Below are 23,757 nucleotides of genomic sequence, written 5' to 3'. Positions count from 1 at the left end.
AAAAAAAATAAAGCAGGGAAGGTAATTAGGGAGTGCAGGGAAGGAGGGGGAGCATTGCAATTTTAAATTATTTGCATTTCCTCACATTAACCACCTTTAGTCACTGCTGGTGGCTCGGCCTGCTTCCCGCCCCGAGCCCCAGCTGCTGCAGGGACAGAGCCAGGACCCCTCAGAGGCAGCTGAGGCCTTCACAGGTGACAGCTCCTGAGTGTGGCCTTCCGCACAGAAGCACCTGCGACTCACTCCCTCCTCAGGGCTGCAGGGCTGTGGCACCTATGATGCCCTAGAATTCGCCTAGGACGATACACCAACTTGTGTCAACTGGCCTGTCTTCCTTGCCCTGACTAGCCATCTTCCTGGATGCCCTCCTTCCCACTGTTGGCCACACGAAGGTTCAAGCCAGGGAGCCATGTGGGAAGACTCGTCATGCCCTGGTGGCTGGTGCAAGCCTGGGAAGAGCCCGGAGAGCACTCAGGAAGGACATCAGCCCCTGAGGAGGGATGATGCCTGGCCCTACATCGATGGGGAGAAGGCAGAGGCCCTTGCTTATATCTGCCTCAGGCCTGGGTTCTCCCAAGACAGTGGAGTTTATCACCAGATTTTTCATCTCGTTAGGAACACAATCTCATCCAACCTACATACACATATGTGTATGGTCTTGACATAGCCATTTGACTTGTAAACGTTTTCAATAATGTATTAGACATAAAAGTGGGAAAGTCATGCTCTCGTGCGATAGCTGTAAAGGATGTCCCGGTAAAACCCAGAGCACCTGCCCTTCAAAAGATTAGCCAACACATTGTTTCAGTTATAAGTCAGATGGGATTGTTAAACATCACAAGCCCCTCAGTCAGCAGCAATAACACTATACCTATATCCAGTTTGCCCTAATCTTATATAAAAGATAGAAATAGAAAAACCAAGACAATTCAAAGATGTGCTGATCATGGGGTGCCTGGGTGGCTCAGTTGGTTAAGCATCTGACTCCTGATTTCAGCTCAGGTCATCTCAGGGTTGTAAGATCGAGCCCCACATCTGGATCGGCACTCAGGGCGGAGTCTGCTTGACCCTCTCCCTCTGCTCATCCCCACTGCGCTCTCTCTCTTTCTCAAATAAATAAATAAATTTAAAAAATATATATATTTTTAAAAAGATGTGCTAATCTTTAAAAGAATCCAGGATAGCATATTTTGGATTCATTTATCACAAAGATGGATTACTGGGACTCTCCCAGATGCAAAAAAAAATTCCTTAAAAATAATATCAGAGGGACAATGAGATGTGCCAATATTTTTGAACTGGCCTGGCAAGGTAATCTGTGTCTAGCAGATGTTCAACAGATACTGCAACTAACTGATGGAGTCCCATGTCCCTTGATGATCCAGGCCTGGAGATATTGCAGACCACATGCCATTCACAGCCAAGAAGTGCCAAAACAAGAATTTTAGATTCTTCAAATGCTTAAAGCCATACTGTATGAAAAACAAAAATATTCTCACAGACCTATTTTGGATCCATAAGGTCAATATCACCAACCACAGCTCCCCCTCACGGCCCCTGAATCCTTGATCCGCTCTCGCAGAAACCACCTGCCTGATAGGGGCAAAGCACCTCTGCCTGTCCAGGCTCTACTTCATTATCCTGTAGGCCTCAAGGCCCCACCTAATTGAGAGTTGAAGACACCAAGGGCCCTAAAGGCTAGGTAAGCCTCACTTGCTGAAATCCATAAATCCTTCCAAAGAATCAGACCACTCAGAGAGAAAAGCCACAGCAGACTACCAGTGGCTTTTAGGGGCAGGAGGTATTAAAAAATTTACACAGTAAAGTGTTGACCATATTTAATATTTACCAGGAGCATATATATAAATCCAGTGATTTAACTAGCCTGCACAGTCAGTCAAAACCATATAAATATATATGTAAAGATTTTTACTTATTTTTTATTTTATATTTATATAGATTGTGTATATTATATATTTATATATTATATTATACATATAATGTGCACATAATAATATATATTACATATATTTATATAGAGAGAGATATATGTATATATAAAAGCTCTGACCGACTTAGGATGCAGCTCAAGCACACCACGTCTTAGAAGCCCCTCCTTCCCCAACCTGAGTCAATCTCCTTAGCACCCTATTTAATTCCTATCACTCTGTGTGCAATATATTGTATACAGTCTGTCAGGTGACACAAGTGAGAGGACCTTGGGAGGTAAATGAGGTCTTGCTCATTTCTGTATCCCATACAAATTGTATCCACAACTTGCGGCACCCAGTAGCCCCCGGGATAATTGCTGCGGCAGGGGATGACCAGCCACAGAGGCTGTAAGATGGGACGTGTACAAAAACCTTGGGCTTATTCAAAAATCTTTAAGCCCTTGAATATTTCACAAAGCTTAAACATACAGACTAAAGGAAAAAAAAGGAAATGGAAAAGAGGATAATTAGAAATAAGTATTTATCCTCAGTTTTAGTTTCTGTTACAAAAGGGGTGATTTTTTAAAGTTATACTAATGCAACTTGCAAACTCAAAAACAAAACTCTTCTGTATCAGAGTTATAATTATACAGAATTTCAGTCATTTTTCTAAGTCCTCCTCCTTTCCCCCACAGGCCACATGGTGACTTTATGAAATTTAGAAAAAATCCTCATGCCTCCTGTCACCAACTGCCAACTGCCAGAAAAATCACCCTAATTGTCCACATCCACAGTGACTAGTTTTATGGTACTCCTAGGGATTTGCACAGTCCCTAATTCCTTCACCTATGTCCCCCCAACACTCCCCGGTTCCATCTGCATTCCTCCCATTGCCCCCCCAATCTTGTTAAAGAATTCTTTAAAACAAACAACGACAACAACAACAAAACGCGGGGCTTGAACTCACAACACTGAGATGAAGACCTGAGCTGAGATCCAGAGTTGGCCACTTAACTGACTAAGCCACGCCCCCAGGAATTCTAAGTGACATTAGAATTTAAGATAGATTTGGACTTAAGATTTTACTTTACTATTTCTCTGCCTAAGTGCCTGACGCAGGTCCAATTTATTATATAACCTTCAAAAGACTAAGCAATTACTGCTGTTCAAACTTTGTACCCGGCATTAAATGACCTATTAAGTAGCAAAGCAGAGACCAGAAAAGAGAGGCAAAAGATATCTGCTATTTGGTTGTTATGCAGATTTATTTGGAGGGAACTGTGCTCCGGTCATGATGATCAGGAAGTTCTTAAATGGCAAACTTTGTCTTTTAAATCACATTTTTCTTCACGAAGACAAAATGTTTTTATTTTTAAAATATATTTTCACAATTCCAGAATTATACGAGGTCAACATGAAACTATAGCAGTATTTTTTGTAGGTGGGTGGTTTACAATTATTTTAGATACCACTATTTATAACCTTTGAAAATCTATAAAGGAATTTATCTTTTCACTATCAAATTTTTTTCTTTACAAATTTATAGCAGAAATGAGATTTTAGGGGGACTTATTTGAAGGGACTTTAGAATAATAATTTCCTAATCTGATTGTATTCAAATCAGCAAATAAGTCTCCTCTAAACAAAATTTAGGCAAATTTGATTTATATCTAAATTAGAATAAACAAAATGCATGGTAAAGTTTACAAAATAAAGATTCTCTAAATGAAACTGTTAGCCCTTCATTGGAGCTGCTGGATGTGCTATAAAGTTCAGAGTATGGTATCTTTGAACATACACTTTAATTCAGACTTTATACCATTTCCTCTGTTCAGATTGACATTACTAAGTCACAAGATTTTAGACTGAATTCATGCACATGCAGGAAATCCTCTAGACTCCTGAAGGTAGTATTCTTCAGCAGTTCACTTGGATAATCTGAGTTCTGCTGTGAGCTGAGTTCAGTGGCCTGTTGGTCTTTCCTTTGCTCCAGGTGCAATCAGCACCTGCCCCCCCACATCCCCATACCCCTGCCAGGAAGGTTAACAGCACCTGGGGCTGGGGCCAGGCAGGCCTCTCACAGAAGTAACCAAGAATTTCAGGTAAAACAGGGTACTAAAAAGTACAAGTTCAGGTTAAGATTCATTTCTTGCCCAAAAATATCTATTCAACTTCTAAAATTATAATACATTTGTAAAAAAAAAAAAAAAGTTAAGCTGAAAGAGCCACCCACCCACCCCGACACCTCACCAAAAGGAATCACCTACGAGACACTTACCTGGCCCCAAAGTATTTTCTTTTGAGAACAGACATTTTAAAAACTCTGAATTCCTGCCCACCCCCCCCAACAGCTGCCTCCATTTCCTTAAGGAAGGGTTTTTTTCTCTCTCCCTCCCCCACACTGTAGCGGCGCAGGAGCGGGCCGGGCGGGCGGCTGAGTTTTCCAAGAAATAACTTCACCAAGATGTCCAGTGATAGGCAAAGGTCCGATGATGAGAGCCCCAGCACCAGCAGTGGTAGTTCAGATGCGGACCAGCGAGACCCAGCCGCTCCAGAGCCTGAAGAACAGGAAGAAAGAAAACCTTCTGCCACCCAGCAGAAGAAAAACACCAAACTCTCTAGCAAAACCACTGCTAAGTTATCCACTAGTGCTAAAAGAATTCAGAAGGAGCTAGCTGAAATAACTCTTGATCCTCCTCCTAACTGCAGAGAGAGACCCAGCGAGAGAAGGAACACGAGCAGGGGGAGTGGGAGAGGGAGAAGAAGGCTTCCCGCGGAGCAGGGAGCCCAACGCGGGGCTCGACCCCAGGACCCTGGGATCATGACCTGAGCCAAAGGCAGACGCTTAATGACTGAGCCACGCAGGCGCCCCTGTAGTGATCTTTTAAGGCCCATTTCAAATCCTACATCTTGTGAAGCCTTTCCTGCACATCTCTTGAGAGACTTATGTATTATTTATTCTCTGCTAGTTACTGCCTCTTGTCATTTGCCCTTTCTTCCCAACTAGACTTGGGTATGGGTCTCATGTTTCTTTATATTTTCATCTCTTGGTGTAATGTTCTTGCGTTACATTTTAGAATAATTTTAATAAACTTGTTAATATGTTAAACAACAACAAAAAAAACCTCTGAATTCCTAAGGTTTCAATCCTGTAACCCCTGTATAGTCTATGAGGTAGAACTAATAATAAAAGACAAAAACTGATATAGAAAATTCAGTTTTAAAAATATTTGTGAGTTTTACAGAATATATATATATACACTCTAAAATACAATGATTTATTGATCCATTCATTCTATGAACATGAGTCCGTTTTATGCAATTTCAAATATATATTCAAGTAATTACTACATATTCATAGAATATATGAATTATCTAGTCATTTTCTGTACTGTAACAATACAAAAAGCTTAGAATTTCCACATTTCTATATAATCATCTATTTTAGTGGAAGATGCTAAGGACTTCCCAAACACTTCCTTAATTGGAAAATACAACAAATATTTTTCAATCAACTACTATTTCTCCTTAAGTTACACAAAAGTCAACCAATGAGGAACTGATGAAAAGAAAAGGAATGAAACAGCAAAAAAGAGACTAATTGGGCAGTTATCCATACTCGGGGCTGGGGGGCCAGAGGAAAAGCTCTAGAACATCTGGGAAGTTAATTTAAAAATGGATTTTGGAGTCAGGTCTTGATAAAGTCTCCCCAAGAGTTGAAAATGCATCTCACAACAGGGCTCCATATAAATCCTCATGAATTTATATTAAGAGTTGACTGATATTCCAGCTTTGTTCAGGAGAAAGAAAGAAAATAATACCAACCGAAGACCACTATATACCAATAAGATTGGTACTTGAGTCCATGGGTTCGGACTGTCTACAGGACAGGAGGACCAGGTAGTTGGGACAGAATAAAAAGATGAGTTATCATGCCAAGTTGCATTTAAAGCAGGATCTTGGAGCTTCTGTTAGACGGCTAAAATCAAATGAAATACCAAAACAGCTCAAGCAGATTTCAACCACAGTGTAGCTAGCTCATCATCAAAGCCCCAGAAGTTCAGTGCCCTGCAAAGGGGAAGACATTAAAACAAAAGCCAACACACTGTGCTGGAAAATTATTTGCCTGATGACTACCAAGGTCTAAGAGAGTTTTCCCTTATCCTCATATTTCTGTGGAATATTTAAACCTTCTCTAAGGCTAAAATAAATATATAAATAAACAACCCCCATTACACATTACTTCTACAAACAAATTGTGGTTTCAGGCAATGTTAATCAACAAAAAGAATTAAACAAGAAGTCTTTAAAATTAGCCATGACCTTATTTATGGCTTCATTACTTTCAAGATTTCATTTGTTGGGTTGTTTATGTCACCTCAGCCTTTAATTTAATTGCTGCATCTCTAACTATATTAGAACAGCTTAATGAATGGTGATTGCTTGTTTTTACCCACCAAAATTTTTTTTTTTAAAGATTTTATTTATTTGACACAGAGAGCGACAGTGAGAGAGGGAACAGAACAGGGGGAGTGGGAGAGGGAGAAGCAGGCTTCCCGCCGAGCAGAGAGCCTGATGCGGGGCTCGATCCCAGGACCCTGGGATCATGAACTGAGCCGAAGGCAGATGCTTAACAACTGAGCCACCTAGGCGCCCCATTTACCCACCAAAATTTAACATTTGCACAACATATAACGACCAAAGAACCACTTAATTCACCCATGTATCTCATGAAGTTGGATTTATACTTCTAGAAGATCCTCTGTTTTGAAAGTAGGATGTGAACCAATATGACACAGTCTGATATAATTAGGAATGAGGCTGAAACAGGAGGTCTTGGAGGCCCACAGACGCTGTGCTGAGGGCTCAGACTGCATCGAGGAGACAATGAACAGCCACAGAATAATTTTAACCAAGGGAATGAGATGTCAGATCTTTATTTTGCATAGAAAACTCCAGGTACTGGGAAAAGTAGGGATTTGAGGAGAACAAGACTGGAGCGCAGAGAGGGAGATGAGTTAGTAGACCCCTGCCAGCCTACGTGTCGTGGTGCAGAAGGAGAGAAAGGATTTGGAATTATTTAAACTGTAAAACTTGTAGGCCTCCATCACTGAATGAGGTGGGAGGGAGGGGGAAGGGAGGCTGGCTGCCAAAGAAAGATTTATGTCTTGAGCAAATCTGGGGATCTTGGAGATTCGGCTCATGAAACTAGAAGAGGCTTGGAATGAAAGTGATGAATCTGGTTTTGGATAGGTTGGGTTTAGGTACCTGAGAGACACAGGAAGCCTGCACTCCCAGCTAGTAGTTAGCTCCAAGGGTCTGGGGCTTAAAGGAGAGGACTGGGCTAGTGCAGGTTACCCATCACCAGTGCTACACAGTAGTTAAAACTTTAGCCAAAACACCACATAGGGAGTAGCAGTGGTCCAGAGCTATTTCCCTAAAGAATTCAAACTTAGCAGGAAAGAAGAGAATCCTTAAAGGGACAGTTAAGAAATAGTCCTATAGGAAGTAGGAAGCAAGAGGCAAACGTTGCACACACAGAAGCACAGAGAAGAGAGTTTCAGGAATGCCAGAGTGATCCCGAATGGAAAGAACCGAAGTGTTTACTGGACCAGGAATCTCGGAGACCATTAGGAAACTATAATTACATTGTGGTTTGGGAGGTCAGAAGCCCAAAATGGGTTTCACTGGGCTAAAATCAAGGTGTCAGCAGTGTTATGTTCCTTCTAGAGGGTCCAGGGGAGACCGTTTCCTTGCCTTTTCCAGCTCCTAGAACCCACTTGCATTCCTTGTCTCATGGTCCCTTCCTGTCTTCAAAGTCAGCAGACCGGCATCTTCAAATCTTTCTCTGATTCTGACTCTCCTGTCCCCCTCTTTCATTTAAAACGACTCTTATGATTCCACTGAGCCCCTTTAGATGGATAATCTAGGAAAATCTCCCCATTTTAAGATCCTTAATTCAATCAGATCTGCCATGTCCATTTTGCTGGATAGATAGAGCAACATATTCCGAGGTTCCAGGGATTAGGAAATGGGCATCCTGGGTGGGGGTGGAGGGCATTATTATGCCTACCACGAAGAAGGAATGTGATGTGGGAAAGAAGACCCAGCAGTTTATATCAAATCTAGATTAATCTTTCAAGAAGTCTGGATTAGAAGTGAAGAGGAAAAACAGGGCAGAAAATAGCTAGAAGGTAAAAAAGGATTTTTTTTAACAGCATGATAAAGACATCTGCATGGTTACCCACTCTGTGGAAGAGCGAGCAGAGAGGCACATGCTGAAGAAGGAGCTGAGAAGGACTGATGGAACAGGCTCCTTGCAGGGTGGGGTTGGCAGAGCGCACACAGAACTGGCCTGGAAGAAGGAGAGCTGACCCACAGCAAGTAGGGAGAGGGAAGGAGCCGGGGCACAGATGAAGGTGGGTGGTAGGGTTGGACAAGAGAGGCAAGTTGGAGGGAACAACCCAGTTTGGGGCATTTGCTGAGGTGGATGGAGCTGGCCGAGGTCGGCAGGTCAGAAAACGATAGCTAAGGACACTGAGAAGGGCCTGGGGTAGAGCACATGAGTCAGCAGTGGCACCAACTTGCAAAACTCATCATGACAATGAGATTTACTACCTTTGAGAATGACTTTCTCATATTTCAAGAAAAGCAGAGATGAAGTAAATGTAAGTAAATAAAGTGGTATTTGACTTTTTGAATATAGCAAATACAACTTTGTTATGTGACCCAACATTTTAAAAAGAGCACTTGTTTAACAACTACCTATATCTAAGAAAATTAGCTTTGTTCTCTGTTTGTCACACTTCCTTTTGACACAACTGGATTTCAGTTTTAATGCGGGGAAAAAAAAAACAAGTTCAAAAGGGTCTTTTAAAATCCACATTTTCTTTTTAGTGGTAAAATGCATGCAAAAAGCATATGATTATGGTATTTATGTTTCCATTAAGGTGTCCTGAACAAGCTGGGGGAGTCTAGCCTACTATTTTCCTGCTATTTAGATTTATAGCAGCACAGTACCTATTTTATTTCAATTATATTTGAGGACAATGCACTCTTGGTGGCAAATGATTGCCTGGTGACAGTCAGCAAATGTCCATTAGAGCTGTTTTTCTGTAGTTTTTAACTACAGATTCTGGTATCTGGATATAAAAATATGAATTGCTTGGTATCTTCAAGTAAATAAAAATATGATTGACCAGCATTTCATCATTTCTTTGTTAGAATTCAAAGCATACGAAGCTTTTAAATTTACATGAAAAGAAACTTTTGGTAAGTGTCAAGAAACACTGAATAAAGTTTATGAATATCACACCTGTAGTTGACCTTTTAAACAAAATGATTATTTAACCATAGGTGAACAGTGGACATACATGAATGCCAAGATAAAGCTATGCCCAATATGCAAACTATAAATTATTTCATAGCTTCACTGTTAGCCTTAATAAACTAACTTACATTAGAGATCCATTTCATCTTGTTTGTCTGTCTGTTTGTTTGTTTCATTAGCCCAAGAGTACTGCTTTCCAAAGGGCGAATGGACCGGTTGCATTATAGTCAACTGAGGTGCTTGTTGAAAATGTGGTTTCTTAGTCCCCGACCAGACCTACTGCATCAGAATATGAGGGGAGGTCAACACACCGGCATTTGTGCGAAGCATTCCAGGTTCCTCGTATACATGCTAAAATTTGAAACTTCATTATTCCAGAACGCAGTCTGTGACAGTTCTTAAGATTGTGATTCCTGCCCATCCACCCTACCTGGAGATAACCTGATGTAAATAGAAATGTCAAAATTTTAGACAAGGTTTAAGAAGTTCAAGTTTCTGTATCTCCATGGAGCTTTGCAAGCTTGGAATCAGCAAGAATTTCATGAAAGTAGAACACGAAGAACTTCAAAGAATTCCATGAAAGTACAAAATGAAGACCTTCAAATTGTCAAAGGACTGAAATCAAACGAGAGATCACATTCTTACACAACTATTCCCCCTACTTATTTCACTCAACTAAGCCATTTTACAGTATCCAGCACTTACAAGTATTTACAGAGAAGAAGCACTCCACAAGGCCTCATACTGAACCCAGTACGTCCTAATTTAAAGAGGAATGTTCATGATGTGATGTGATTTATGGAGAACACCTGGAGACTAAGCTATTTAATGACTCAGTGGTATCAGTAGAGATGCATGCCCACACTTTTACATGTATGTTACGTGTAAGGAATAAAACCTATCTTAATTTATTTCAATTCCATTCTTGGCTTGTTTCTGCACCCAGGTGGGGATGGGAAAACACCCATTTCCTAACAAACAACAGCAACATCAAACACTTAAATAGGGTTTATTGTGGACCAGGGACAGTGCTAGTGCTTTTTATGTATTTTTTTATTATGTATTTTATACAGAGAGAGAGAGAGAAAGAAAGAGCACACATGTGGGAGCAGGGGAAAGGGGGCGGGTAAAAGGGGAAGAGAGAGAGAGAGAGAAGCAGACTCCCTGCTGAGTGCTGGCCCCACCCCACCCCCCCAACCACCATGTGGGGCTTGATCCCATGACCCTGAGATCATGACCTGAGTCAGACGCTTAACCAATTGAGTCACCCAGGCACTCGGGTGCTTTATATGTATTAACAGACGTAGTCTTCCCCAAGCCTGATAAAGTAAGTGTCATTGTTATCCCTATTTTACAGATGAGGAAAATGAAGCAGAGAGTTTACACAGCTGATGGTGGAAGAACCCAGAACCAAACTCAGGCAGTGTGCTCCACAGTTCAGGCTCTTGTACATTACACTTTATAGCAGGATTGTTGAGAGAAGTAAGAGCTGCCAGGAGATGGTGCTGTATCGGAGTGAAGAAGGATGTATGCTAGCAGACATTTAACTAATAACATTTATTTAAGTACAGGCTAAATAAAGTGAAAAGTAGAAGAGCTAACTGAGCAAGACTAGAAAACTTTGCCCACTATTTAATTTCCCAAAATACCGTGGAGATGATTTGACCAGGGCATAGTTCTCCAGACAGTCTTGATCTAAGGATGATTATTTCCTTTGGGCTCTTGTGTGCATAATTTACTAGGTTCCAAATGCTATTTGGCTCCACAGAACAGAAATGATGGAGCGTGACTTAAACAAGTAAGAGGCTCAAGTTGCACAGGTCACAAAGAGGGTGGGCATGCCGGGATTAGAACCGTAGTTCAAGGGAATGGGCTGCTTCCCTCTTCCTCCATGTGGCCTTCATCCTCAAGATTGTTAGATAAACCCTACCTTGGAGCACCCACCCAAGTTCTAGGCAGGAAGAAGGGGAAATGGCAAAGGGGAAAAGCTGAGTTGGCTCAATTTTTTCCAATTAGAAAAAAACTAGCTTTGCAGAAAAAGTTCCATCCAGATCCACTTCTAACTCATTAGTCAGAATGATGTCACATAATCACCTTTCACTGCAAAGGAGCCTGGGAAATTGAATTTTTATCTGGGCACATTGCCAGCCTGGACAAAACTGGGATTCTATTAAGTGAGGAGGAAGGAGAGAACAGGTATTGGGAAGGCAGCCGGCTGGGATGTCTTTCACAGCGGGGGACAAGTGTATCAGAGAGCACTGTATCAGACTCTCAAGTATCTAGGCACCTGAAGATATAATCAAGTAGGAAATACAATCTTGCCAAAGAAGTATAGGATTATGAATCATTTACATAGCTAAATCTTTGAGGTCTCTGGTTAAAATCAGAATAAAATGTAAGTACACCAATATTTTTGTGAGTTTAAGCCTTATTATTCACATAAAACAGAAGGGTAGGGTTGACTTCTCTTTAGCATCAACCCAAAATGAAAAGCCAAAATGTTACCGAGGGCATTAATGAAATGTAGTAACAATGACACTGTGACCAACACATACAGGCAGATAAGAGTTCAGGTGCCAGTCAAATTAAACTGGCATGGAAATATAGATGAAGGTACCCCATTAAAAAAAAGCATTTTATAAATAGTCTGTGGAAACTGAGAAAGTATCCTATTTTGACACCAAATTCACAGCATTTAATGAATTAACTCTGGCTATTTCTGTGGGGGGCTAACAGATGCATATTTCTAACTACACGATCAATCAAAACATTAAGCAGTGAAATTCCAGAATGCTGCTTTCTCACCAAACAATGAAAATCCCAAAAACAGATGCAGGCTACACTTCAGATTGTCAACTGACTACCTATAGTCCCATGAAGTCCAAACATTTGAATAGTAAATTTGCACCAGTTCACCAATTACAAAATTTGGTGAAGTTTAATTAACTGATGGGAGTTTCTTTATTTGGTATATTCTTCATACAGGAAATACATTCTGAGGAGTGTTAAGTTTTATTTGTTTTCATTTGAATGATTATTTCTTAATATAAGCATTTCTAGGTCATCTTATAAGTGTGTTATCTCACTGTCTGAATTTAAGTTTCCAAACACGAAGGCACCAAGAAATGGCATTTCCGTTGTCTCAAGTTACTGATACCCAAAGCAAGTTGGACGTCACATGTAAATGATGCCCTGATGTGGCATGGAGACCAAAGGTAGCTGGGTGCAAGCATGCAAAAGAATCGCAGAAATCTTACAGAGAAAAGGGATGGGGGATGGAGTCAGCCCTTGGCTTGTGAGGGTAGGCACGCAAACTCAAATGAACCTGCCATGGAGCAGCTACCACCATATTAATGATTTGTGCAAGAGTTTAGATTTTAAAACACATTATTGGCCACATTAAATTAACGTTGTTCATTTGAATGTAATGGTTTTGCTGTTTTGTTTGTATTTAATTTGTAAAGATGTTTGGTTTTATAGTTGTATAATGGCTGTAAACAGAAGGAGTTTAGCCGTATTTTATTTTTATACATATTCAAGTAACATTATAATCAAAACTATTTAATTCTGTACTGCAGTATCAAGAGATTGTCCTTTAGAAAAGAGTCTCTATTACTACTCAAGTCTGAGAACCACTTTTCCACCACTTTCACTCTGACAGATAAAGACAATGGAGGTGATACTGTTATTTCCAAGTCAAATTCATATTCGATGACAGGTTGGTAAAGAAGTACTTTACAGGTGTGATAACTCCCAACTTTTTCTATTACTAATGTCATTGTTTGGTGGACATCCTGTTCTCTGTAAAAATGAGAATTACAGAAAACTAAAAAGTTCCTGTGATCCTTTTTAAAGAAAAAATAAAGTCTCTCTCTCTTGAGTTGGCAGTGCCTTAGAAATCCTCTAGTCCAATCACCCTTTGGGGGCACAAATGCATGAACTTGAGGTCCCCAGTGGTGCACAGCTGTCTAGGCCATGCCTGAGTGAGGCTGAGGGGGGCTTCTGAATACAGCAATGTCTATGATGTGATTTTTTGAGCTGTTCACTGCCTGGTCTGACTCATCCCCAAGACAAAAGTCTCTGCTGAAACGTCTTGCCGAGTGGGTTTTTGATAGAAATGAGTTCAGGAGGCTGAGTTTCTGTGTGGGGTCAGCCGGGTGCAGAGCTGAGACTGCAGGCAGGGATGCTGGAGCCCAGGAGGAGATGGTGCTCTGAGCACTTACATCCTTTTGAAAATTTGCAGAAACTGTCAGGGGAGATTTAGACTCTTGTGGGGCACCAGGTTTTCAACTGGGGTTTAAACAACCGCTTCTGGCCTTAAGGGGTTGGAGAGGTGCCTCTGGACTCCCATCTCTCATGTCAGCTGGGACTTCGAAGCCCCTACAAGCACATGCACTACTTACTAGATTTCCAAACTAGATGTGGGAGGTGCTGGGAATGACTAATATTTTTATCAATGATCAATACAACATTAATTTTCTTTTAGTTCTTCCAAAAGTTACTAACAGGCAATGCCAATGTTTCTGCTGTCCTTTCTCCCAAAAAAACCACTTTCAATGGGACAGTCATGGCCTTGAAGTGCTATTTGACCTTCTACAAGCAGCTTTCACAAGTAGAACAAAAACCAAGTAAGAAGTTTCTTATGAAAATGTCACTGTTACTGATAATGACCTTATTCTTTGAGCCCTGATACATCAATGTTGATTAACAAGCACTTTGAACTTTCTAGGTGATCACACCAAAGGGGTTTAAATAAACCATAATCCTTCTAATGTTAACTTACATTACTTAACTCATTACAGTCAACATCAAATAGATTTTCATAAAAAAGAAAACCTAAAACCAAACAAAAAAGAGAAAGAAAAAAAAGAAAAGAGAAAGAAAGAAAGAAAGAAAGAAAGAAAGAAAGAAAGAAAGAAAAAGAAAGAAAGAAAGAAAGAAAGAAAGAAAGAAAGAAAGAAAGAAAGAAAGAAAGAAAGAAGGAAAGAAGGAAGAAAAAAAAAAATAATCGGACTAGAGTTTTACCCTAAGGCCTGCTTATCCTTTTGCTACTCTTTAAAATGCTTCCTTCTGGGTTTGCCTGAAGGTTACCTGTTACATCTGCAAACCCCCTATTAAAGCTGGAACTAAATAACTAAAATAGACTGCTTGCAAAACGTAGCAGCCAAATCACACATGGGTGCTAGAGATGAACGAATTCCATCTCGTCTCTAGTCTTGCAGGGTCCATAAAGTGCAGTACCAGAGACCAGCAGCACCAGCCTCAGACCAGACAACTTGTTAGAAATGCAAATTCTAGGCTCCACTCGCTTCTAGGCCCGCAGAATTGAAATTCTGGGGAAGGGTTAAGCAATCTGTGTTTGAAGAAACCCTCCAGGCGTTCTGATGCAAGCCAAGCTTGAGAACCACACCCTTTAAGTGAAACCTATTTTGAATGTTCAAAGCCTAGCTCCCCTCTAGAGAGCAATGATTATAAGAAACCATTATAATATATGATGAGATTAGTATATTGTTTATGATAATAACATGCATATGTTTCAGATAAAAATAAATGAGAATTATTTTCCTCCTGAACTAAACTTTAAAGGTGTTTGAACACAAAAATGGATAGGTGGAAAAATATGTTTTTAAAATGTTTCAGAATTTAAAATAAATATATAGCCATTAATAAATATATAACCATAGAGTTAGTTAAATTTTGAAATAAGTGTGCAGTCATTAATACAGAGTCAGCCTTTCACTCCTTTGTGCTATACTAATATACATAATCACACCTTGGTCTGTGGCTATTAATAAGCAATTTGGAGACTGGCTATATTATACATTTCATCACTAATTCTTTCATAATAGAAAATCATGTCACCAAAAAATGAGGCCCTTTAAGTAAATCATAATTCAAACAAATCAGGCCACTCTCCACCTATTTAATTACTGTAACTAGAGGCTCTGTTAGCAACAAAAGGAGATACAGCTTAAGTAGAAGAGCCATAATTTCAAGTTTGCTTTTTATTTGAGTTACAAACTAAAGGTTAGTTCTCCATTCTAAAACCATTTTAAGGACAAGATGAAATATGTTGGAATCATTAGAAAAGCTATCAAAACCTCTGCTCCTCTTTCCATTAACCTTCGATTTGTGTAAACTCAATACTTTTAGACACAACGGCTTTCTAAAGGCCATTAATAAAAGGCAGTCCTGGAATGAGAATTGATGAACAATCCACTCCCTTGTCAAAAACTATATAAAAGTTGATTTGGAAGCAATACCTTGATTGCTCCTGGAGCCTACCTGTCTACAGATGAAGGTTTGGAATTCCGCGGCTTCTTCACTTGGGCATACAAAGCATCCATCATATGTCCTTCTCTTGGGCTCTGGGGTCTGGCATTGAGAGCCATAGAACCTTCATAGGAAGACATTCCCCCATACATCAACTCATCATTACAACCCAATGTCCGATGAAAATCTTGGATTTCAGCATAGTCACGCTCTCGAGCTTGTCGCTCTCTAAATTCACGAGTTTTGGCTTGAATCCTGTAAAATTAGAACAAAGTTGAAAGAAGAGAAATGATGCCTTTTCTAAGTAAGAACTGCATATAGAAACATTCATCAAAATATGTCATCAAATACATTTTATTTCATGCAACTATAAGAAGATTGATGGTATAAACAATGGTATAGTCGTTTTAGATTGTCAAGGTAATATCATGGATGCTCCAAAATAACTTTAGGTAGCTTTTGTTCATGTCAATAAGATACAGTCATGACTTACATCTTAATTTAAATTGCCACTGATTAGTTTTAGAAATTCACCAGGAACAGACAGTTTTAGGCATCCACCTGAGTCTTACTCATGAATTTTTTTAAAGCAAGAAGTGATTTTTTTTTAAAGTTACACACACAAACACGCACACATGCATACTATATATGTATAGATTTATGTGTGGGTACATATTGTATACATCTTACTTATAAATATATCATACACATACAACATATTATGAAACCTAAACATGAATCCATACCATCATTCTCTATTAATGGCAAAAGAAGATCTCAGTTTAATGACACCAGCTTTGATTATATGCGATGTATACAGAACTGGCAAATCCTGAGACTAAGGACAAGAAGGCACGTATCCAATCAAATTCTGAAATAAAACTTTTCTGTGTTATAACTAAGAAACAGATCTTAAATAACCACTTTTACTGAAGATCGTTTAGATATTTCCTAAGATTTTATTGAGCTACTTGGTAGAAAGGCCTTTTCAACCTATAATATATTGATGTAATTCATATCCTAAGTTGATCTTAGCTACCTAAAAATAATTAAACGCCCCTCAATCGAATTTTAATGATTTTTGTTGGGGAAAGTAGTTCCATTATATACTTACAAATTTAGCTGTGTACTTAAAAGTGAAGTCTTATGTATATAAAGCAATATGTTAGACTGAATTTAACATTTTATTGCAGTTACTTGCTTTTTTCATATTTGAGGTAAACCACTGCGAGCATTCCTGACATGTAAGTATATATTGAAAATACAGAAAAGATACAAAAGCCAGATAAAGATAGTATAAAAATTAAAAAGCAAAACTATGAGCCAATATCCTTCGTGAATATAGAAACAAACACCCTTAACAAAATATTACCAAGTAGAATTTAGCACTATATAACAAGATCATACACCATAACCAAATGATGTTTACTGCAGGAATTCAAGGCTGGTTCCATATTCAAAAATCAATCAATGTGATCAACAAATTAGCAGGTTAAAGAAGAAAATCACATGATCATATTAACTGATGCAGAAAAAAGCATCTGACAAAATTCAACACCCATCATGGCAGAAGCTCTCAAAAAAACTAGTAAGAGAGCATAGCTAGCTTCCTAAACTCGATAAAGAACAACTATAAAAAACCTGTTAGTAAAGTCATACGTCACACGTCACACGTCATATCATATGTCAAAGACTGAATTTTAAGATTAGGAAAAGGCTAGGGATGTCTGCTCTCCCAGAGAGCTGGAAATTCTAGACAGTGAAATGAGCCTAGAAAAAGAAATGGGTGGTATATAGAATAGACTGGAAAAAAAGAAATAAAACTATTCGTGTTTGTGGATGACATAATGGTGTCATTGCAGGTCTACATTCATAGAAAACCCCAACGAAGGGGTTTAGAACTAAAGATAAATTCAGCTAAGTAACAACATACAGCATCAAAAAAAAACCCCAAATCCATTGTATTTCTATATGCTGTCAAAGAACACAGATGCTGAAATTAAGAATACAATGCCATTTACAAGAGCTAAAAAAATGTAATATATACACAGATAAAAACTAAAGGTTGGTTTATAGATATGTACAAACATATAGAGATATCAATCTAACAAAACATGTACAAGACTTATATGCTAAAAACTACACAATGCTGATGAAAAATCACAGAAGATCTAAAAAATGGAGAGACTCAACATAGTAAAGAAGTCAATTTTCCCCAAGTTGATATCCAGGTTTAATATGATTCTTATAAAAATCCCAGGGAGATTCCTATAGATATAGACAAAATTATTTTTAAATTTATATGGAAAGGCAAAGGATAGAGTAGCTAAACAATTGTAAAAAGAATAATAAACTGGGAAAAACCACACTTAGCCATGATAATCAAGACTGTGAAATCTATGGAGGGACAGACACACAGATCAATAGAACAGAAGAAAGAACCCAGAAATAGCCAAGTAAGGTTGACTGATTTCTCTTAATTACACAAAAGTAATTCAATGAAATAAAGCATTCTTTTCAACAAATAGTGCTGGAACAATTAAATGTCCCTAGCCAAGAACAAAAACAATACAAAACAAAGCACCCTGGATTTACACATCATACCCTACACAAAACTAATCCAAAATGAATTACATATTTAAATATAAAAATGTAATACTATAATACATTAGGAGAAAATCCTTAGGACCTAACACTTGGGGAATAACACCTAGAAATGATACCAAGAGCATCATCCATAAAGAAAAGGCATATAAACTGAACATTATCAAAACTAAAAGCATTTCCTCTCCAAAAGACTCTATTAAGAGAATGAAAAGATAAGTACAGACCAAGAGAAAATATTTGCAAACCACATATCTGACAAATAATTCATGTGCAGAATATGTAAAGAACACTTAAAACTCGACAATGAGAAAAACAATCCTATTAGAAGAGAAAAAGACAGGAAGCAGTATTTCTTTGAAAAGTATATACTGATAACAAATAAGCACATGAAAGATGTTCAACATCCCCAGCCATTAGGGAAATGCAAATTAGGACTACAATGAGCTATTACTGCACACCTATTATATCAGTTAAAATAAAAAAGTGATAATATCAAGTGCTCGCAAGGATGTAAAGAAATTGCACCTGTCATACATTACTGCTGGAAATGTAAAATGGTACAACTGCTGTGGGAAACAGTCTGGCACTTACTCACAAAACTAGACATACACTTACCATACCACTCAGCAATTGCACTTCTAGACATTTATCCCAAAGAAATAGAAACTTGAGTCCATGCAAAGACATGTATGCAACTGTTCAAAGACTCTTTATTTCTCATATTCAAAGATTGGAAAAACCAAAGGATGCAACAACAGGTGAACAAATAGACCAAAGTATGTCCTTATCACAGATCACTACTCAGCCATACAAATAAACAGACTATTGATACACACAGCAACTGGAATAGATCTCAGGGACATTACGCTATGTGGGAGACAAAGTCAATCTCAAAAGGTCACATACTTTTGAAACAAAATAAGATTTCATTTATATAGCATTCTCAAAATGACAAAATTAAAGACCAGGTGAAGAGATCAGTGGTTGCTGAGATTTAGCAACAGTGGGAGCAGAGGGGTGGGTGTGACTAATAAAAAAGTAGCACGAGGAAGATCTTTGCAAAGGAATAGTTCTGCTTCTTGATTGCAGTGGTGGTTACATGAAGCACACACATGATCAGATGACACAGAACTATATACACACATGGTAGCAATGCCAATTTCCTGGTTTTGATATTGTACTATAGCCACGTATGTTTTAGCAGCTGGGGAAAACTGGATGAATGGTACACAAGACTTCCCTGTATCATCTTTGCAACTTCTTGTAAATCGAAAAATATTTCAAAATAAGTTTTTAAAAACCTGGAAAACTGGGGCACCTGGGTGGCTCAGTCATTAAGCGTCTGCCTTCGGCTCAGGTCATGATCCCAGGGTCCTGGGATGAAGCCCCACATCTGGCTCCCTGCTCCGCGGGAAGCCTGCTTCTCCCTTTCCCACCCACCCCCCCACCCCGCTTGTGTTCCCTCTCTTGCTGTCTCTCTCTGTGAAAATAAATAAATAAAATCTTTAAAAAAAAAAAAAAAGCTGGAAAACTGTCACATAGCATTGCAAGCAAAATGTGCATTTTTCTCCCTTGTTTTCTTCTTACATCGAGCCTATCATCATGAGGCCAGTCTTGTTTATCCAAATTTTGGAACTGCCTGGCCAATTTTTTCTAATTTCTTTCATTTCCCAGCTATAAAATGGAAGTACCTAAATTCACCTAGCTCAGTGTTCCTCAACAGGGGTCCAGTGACATTTGAGAAAGGGTAACTTGTTATAGTTGCAAAACTTCACGCACAACTGCTTCCAGCCACATGTCACCAAGCAGTGCCCCCAGCCATGTGGGCGAGCAAAAATGCTGCACGTGTTCCCCAAACCATCTGAGAAGGACCTTATTTCCTGAGTTGAGAACCAAAAATTGTCTTAATTCATAAGAGACTATTGGGAATTTGCAATTTTTATCAGGAAGAGTCCTAGATTCTAATAAGTCCCACAAAGAGAATACCCATAAGAGAAATAGCAAGTCAAATTCTAATGTCAAATTTAGCTAAATTTATACTGGATTTCTTATTATAGTCTACTTACTCACTTAGGAGTGATTATGACAGTCAAGGATGTTATTATAAAAGCTGATTACCACTAAATACTGGATATTCATGATGAAAAGTTCATATAAGTTCAGAGATCATTTTATTCTCTGCATCATACTGTCTTTTTGACTCTGTATTCAGCCAGAAAAACTACAGAAGAGAGAAATGACTTCTTTCTTCAACTCAATGGGATATTAATTTGAAACTCAATTATGATCACTCATCTGACGATCTACATTACTACTATATTTGGTCACCATCAGAGAATCACCTAGCTACAGGGTGGCTGGGCATTCACAGAAGTCTTGAAGTTTGGGAACCTGTAGAAATTTGAAGCGCTACAACAGAAATAAAGCCAAAATCTCTAAATTTGGAGATCTCCTGAAATCAAAAGGTAACAAATTGGTTTATAAATGAGTGAGCCCTATGGTACTTGAACTTCAGTTCACTAAAAGTGAAGAAAAAAGTGAAGAAAATTATGTTGGAAAATGCAGGCCTGTTCAGAAAAGAAGCCATCAGAAAAAAAGAGTATGAACATTCTCTTCTCAAGGGAAGCATGAAACCTAAATAATCTCCCCAAACTTCTTGCACAATAGTTTCAATATATTATTGATGGGTCCTGAAATTGAATGTTCTTTTGTTCCAAATTACACAGAAACTAATCTTCATTTTGGGAGTCAATTTCTAACAAGTCAATTGCTCAGAAGAAGTGCTTGGCAGCACGAGCTACTATTCATAAAGCCCAGCTCTCATCTGCTTTCTTTTACTCAAATTTGTACTCTATTACTAATTGCCACTAATCATTGAATCCAATAAACATTGCAGTCACATCTACAGCACCTTCTAAAAGCATTAATTTTTTTTCTCAGTTCCAATAACATAAAGACTTATATTTTTTATCATTTATCTTGTCATCACCAATGAATTCATCCCCAAAGCCATGAAAGCTGTTTGCACCCCTCCTTCCCTCCCTGGTGGCTCACCATCCTGCTGAAAGCCTCAGAATGGAACTCCAGCACACCTGTGCCCCGGAAGTGGGGCTAGAGCTCCAATAGGTGAATGAATCCGGTTACCAGCTTGGACCAATGTGCGTTTTAAAGTTCATTCTAGGAATTATTGCTAATGAGCTTGCTGCCGTGCAAATGGCACTGAACAGATTTTTAAAACCGGGAATGCACTATGGTTTTTGTGAATTTTCGTGACAATTCACAGTCAAATTAACAAAAGACACAAATGATTTTGTTATATACTTTTATACTTGAATGTCTTGTTTATTCTAAAGTGAGAAAAGGGACTTAGGAACACAATCATGTTATATTTACATGTGATATATTTTCATTCTCTCTGGAGAGACTTAATTAGAAAAGAAATATTTGACTTGAGGGAGAAAATATTTTTGGTGTCTTAATAAAAATAGTATAGTTTCTTAAGGAAACTTTAAAAAAAGATAGTGAGTTCACTGTAGTTCAGCCTTTAATAGTTCCAGATGGTCAATGCTCTAAAAGGACACCCCCTCTATTCTTTTATCGTGACCCTGAGGTCACAAATTATCTCTAAGATGTAAGAGCCATTCGTTTTTCTGAACAGTCAGGTTGTTGTTTAGCATTATCCATCCAATTTATCTTGGGCCAAACCTCAGCAATGACAGAGGTAACTGATTAGCCCAAAACGTAGCCAAAGAAATAAATGTCTATTGCTTTAAGCATTTCAGACAGTCCTTAGTAGTTATAAACAAGAGAACTATTCTGAGGTCTAAATGATGGCAGACAGCTGTAGTGACGGAGGTTGATAGGGAACATCATCAGGCACGATGTCCCTATTCTTGAAATATAAAAAAAAAAGAAGAAAGAATATTTTAAAAACTTTTAAGACTTTTAACAAGTGAAGAATTTATCATGTCAATTTGTTATGTTCAAACATATGTTCAAACACCCTTTCTTTTTGTTAAAAAAAAGTATTTTCCATTATGATAATGAAATTGCCTTGAACCTGCATAGACAACAATACACAAAATAATGTAATATACTAAATAAAGTAATAAGGTTAATTTCTTTCCTGCTGTTACTAAATTCATGCTAACAGTCTCTCTTCAGCTTGACATCAATTAATGATTTTAATTCTAGACTCTTGTCACAGTGTTCACCACCCTTTTCTCTAATTAAAATGGATGATGCATGATGAAGATAAAACACACAAGACTTCTGTTCTTGTAACATTTCTGTTCATTAGGATTTTTGCTTTTACAATAAATGGCTTTTAGCACTAATTGCAGTAGAGTAAGATGAAAATAACTGTTTTATGGCTATGAAGTATGGTCTTTATAAAGCCAGAAAAGGTACAGGCATGGAGATCACTACTGAGTGACCCGCTCCTCGGGATGGAAATCAATGGCGTATTTAAGTTAGTTATATCCCAAATACTCCACCTCCAAAGTTACAAAACTTCAATACATGGGAACACCCATGGTGCATTTTTCAAAACATTCCAAGAACCTGAAATTGACCTGTTGATGTTAATTTAAAAAAAATACTGTAAATGTGTACAGAAGATAACATATACTAATATCAGTTTATCAGAGAAAAATAAAATGAATTTTGGATTGCTACATATTAGATAGTTGTTAAATATCTTCAAAACAATGTTTAAGACCTTACAATCAACTCTTTTAGGAAACATTTTACCCCCAACTCATTGCATTGCCATCCAGAAGCCTCATTCTGAGAACAAAGTTCCTGGAGGTTCTTTTCCCCCACAGTATTTCCTCTCTCTAAAAATCAGTATTACAGACATTCATCAAATAAAACCTAAAGGTATGGCAGAATGAAATTTAAACTACAAGATAACTGAAAGGAATGGTTCAATATGATAGCAGTTTGTGTCAACTGAATGAATGCTGTATTTGCCACTCAAAACACCTCAGCAAATGGCAGACTTCGGAAATAGTGTGGCTCAACCCACCAATCCTTCAGCTCTCCCTGCTACAGAAATCTAACTGCCACCTCCCAATATGCATGCTTCCAATTTGGCATCTATGCCGAATTCCCAAAAGGGGAACAATATTCCACTACATGTCTTACTTTGAAAACAGTCTTATTTTAAGTGGGATTTTAACCTCTTTGTAATATTGAGGTAAAAGTGGAGTGAGAAGAAAAAACTTCCATATTCTAAATGGGTCCTGAAAAAAACTTTTTCATGAGGAGGACCAATTGTTTTGAAGGCACGTTTCCCATTCAAGGGAAGAAGGCCAAGTTAGAGATCTACAGAGGAATCATATGATAGGTGGGGGAAAGTTAGGCTTCATCCCTTAATGTTCAAGTGAAATGATATCAGTTTTAAAATATAAAATGGCTAAAAGTTGAAAAAGAGATCAAAGTAGTCAAAGAGACACCCTAATGGCTAATACAACCACAATTTGTAAAGAATCCAAGGAGTCAAAAGAATGCCTCCTCCCTGTGAGCCCCTGTGCCTGAGCACGGGTGTAGAATTTGTCCACTTTCCTAAATAGGTAAGTTCTTGGGAACTAGACCCCAAATGACCATCTCCAG

The 23,757-nt window shown here is 38.4% G+C and overlaps 2 protein-coding genes across 8 annotated transcripts in view; one reads left to right on the top strand and one right to left on the bottom strand.

Annotated features, from left to right (window-relative positions):
• The window catches only part of PARD3 (par-3 family cell polarity regulator), a 646,927-nt gene that overhangs the window by 137,121 nt on the left and 486,049 nt on the right, over nt 1-23,757 (bottom strand). For all 7 annotated transcript variants that reach the window (XM_027592712.2, XM_027592716.2, XM_027592715.2 and 4 more), the window contains one exon: nt 15,547-15,789. In XM_027592712.2, the coding sequence (XP_027448513.2) occupies nt 15,547-15,789 (243 nt within the window). The remainder of the gene's footprint in view (nt 1-15,546; nt 15,790-23,757) is intronic.
• On the top strand, nt 4,365-10,653 carry LOC118357327 (ubiquitin-conjugating enzyme E2 E3-like). The gene is made up of 2 exons (XM_035729154.1): nt 4,365-4,651; nt 10,619-10,653. Exons 1-2 carry the CDS (start codon nt 4,396-4,398, stop codon nt 10,651-10,653), a joined length of 291 nt encoding a protein of 96 aa, XP_035585047.1. The 5' UTR covers nt 4,365-4,395.

This window comes from Zalophus californianus, chromosome 9 (genome assembly GCF_009762305.2).
Source record: "Zalophus californianus isolate mZalCal1 chromosome 9, mZalCal1.pri.v2, whole genome shotgun sequence".
In the NCBI taxonomy this organism is placed as follows: Eukaryota; Metazoa; Chordata; class Mammalia; order Carnivora; family Otariidae; genus Zalophus; species Zalophus californianus.
The sequence above is the reverse complement of the archived record's forward strand: the minus strand, read 5'-3'. Positions and strand labels throughout refer to the sequence as shown.

Bases quoted from the DNA above. Each gene is read 5' to 3' on its own strand.
- LOC118357327 (XM_035729154.1), top strand. From the start codon at position 4,396: ATGTCCAGTGATAGGCAAAGGTCCGATGATGAGAGCCCCAGCACCAGC. The intron at 4,652-10,618 runs GCGAGAGAAGGA...CCTATTTTACAG, and splicing joins TAACTGCAGAGAGAGACCCA to ATGAGGAAAATGAAGCAGAG.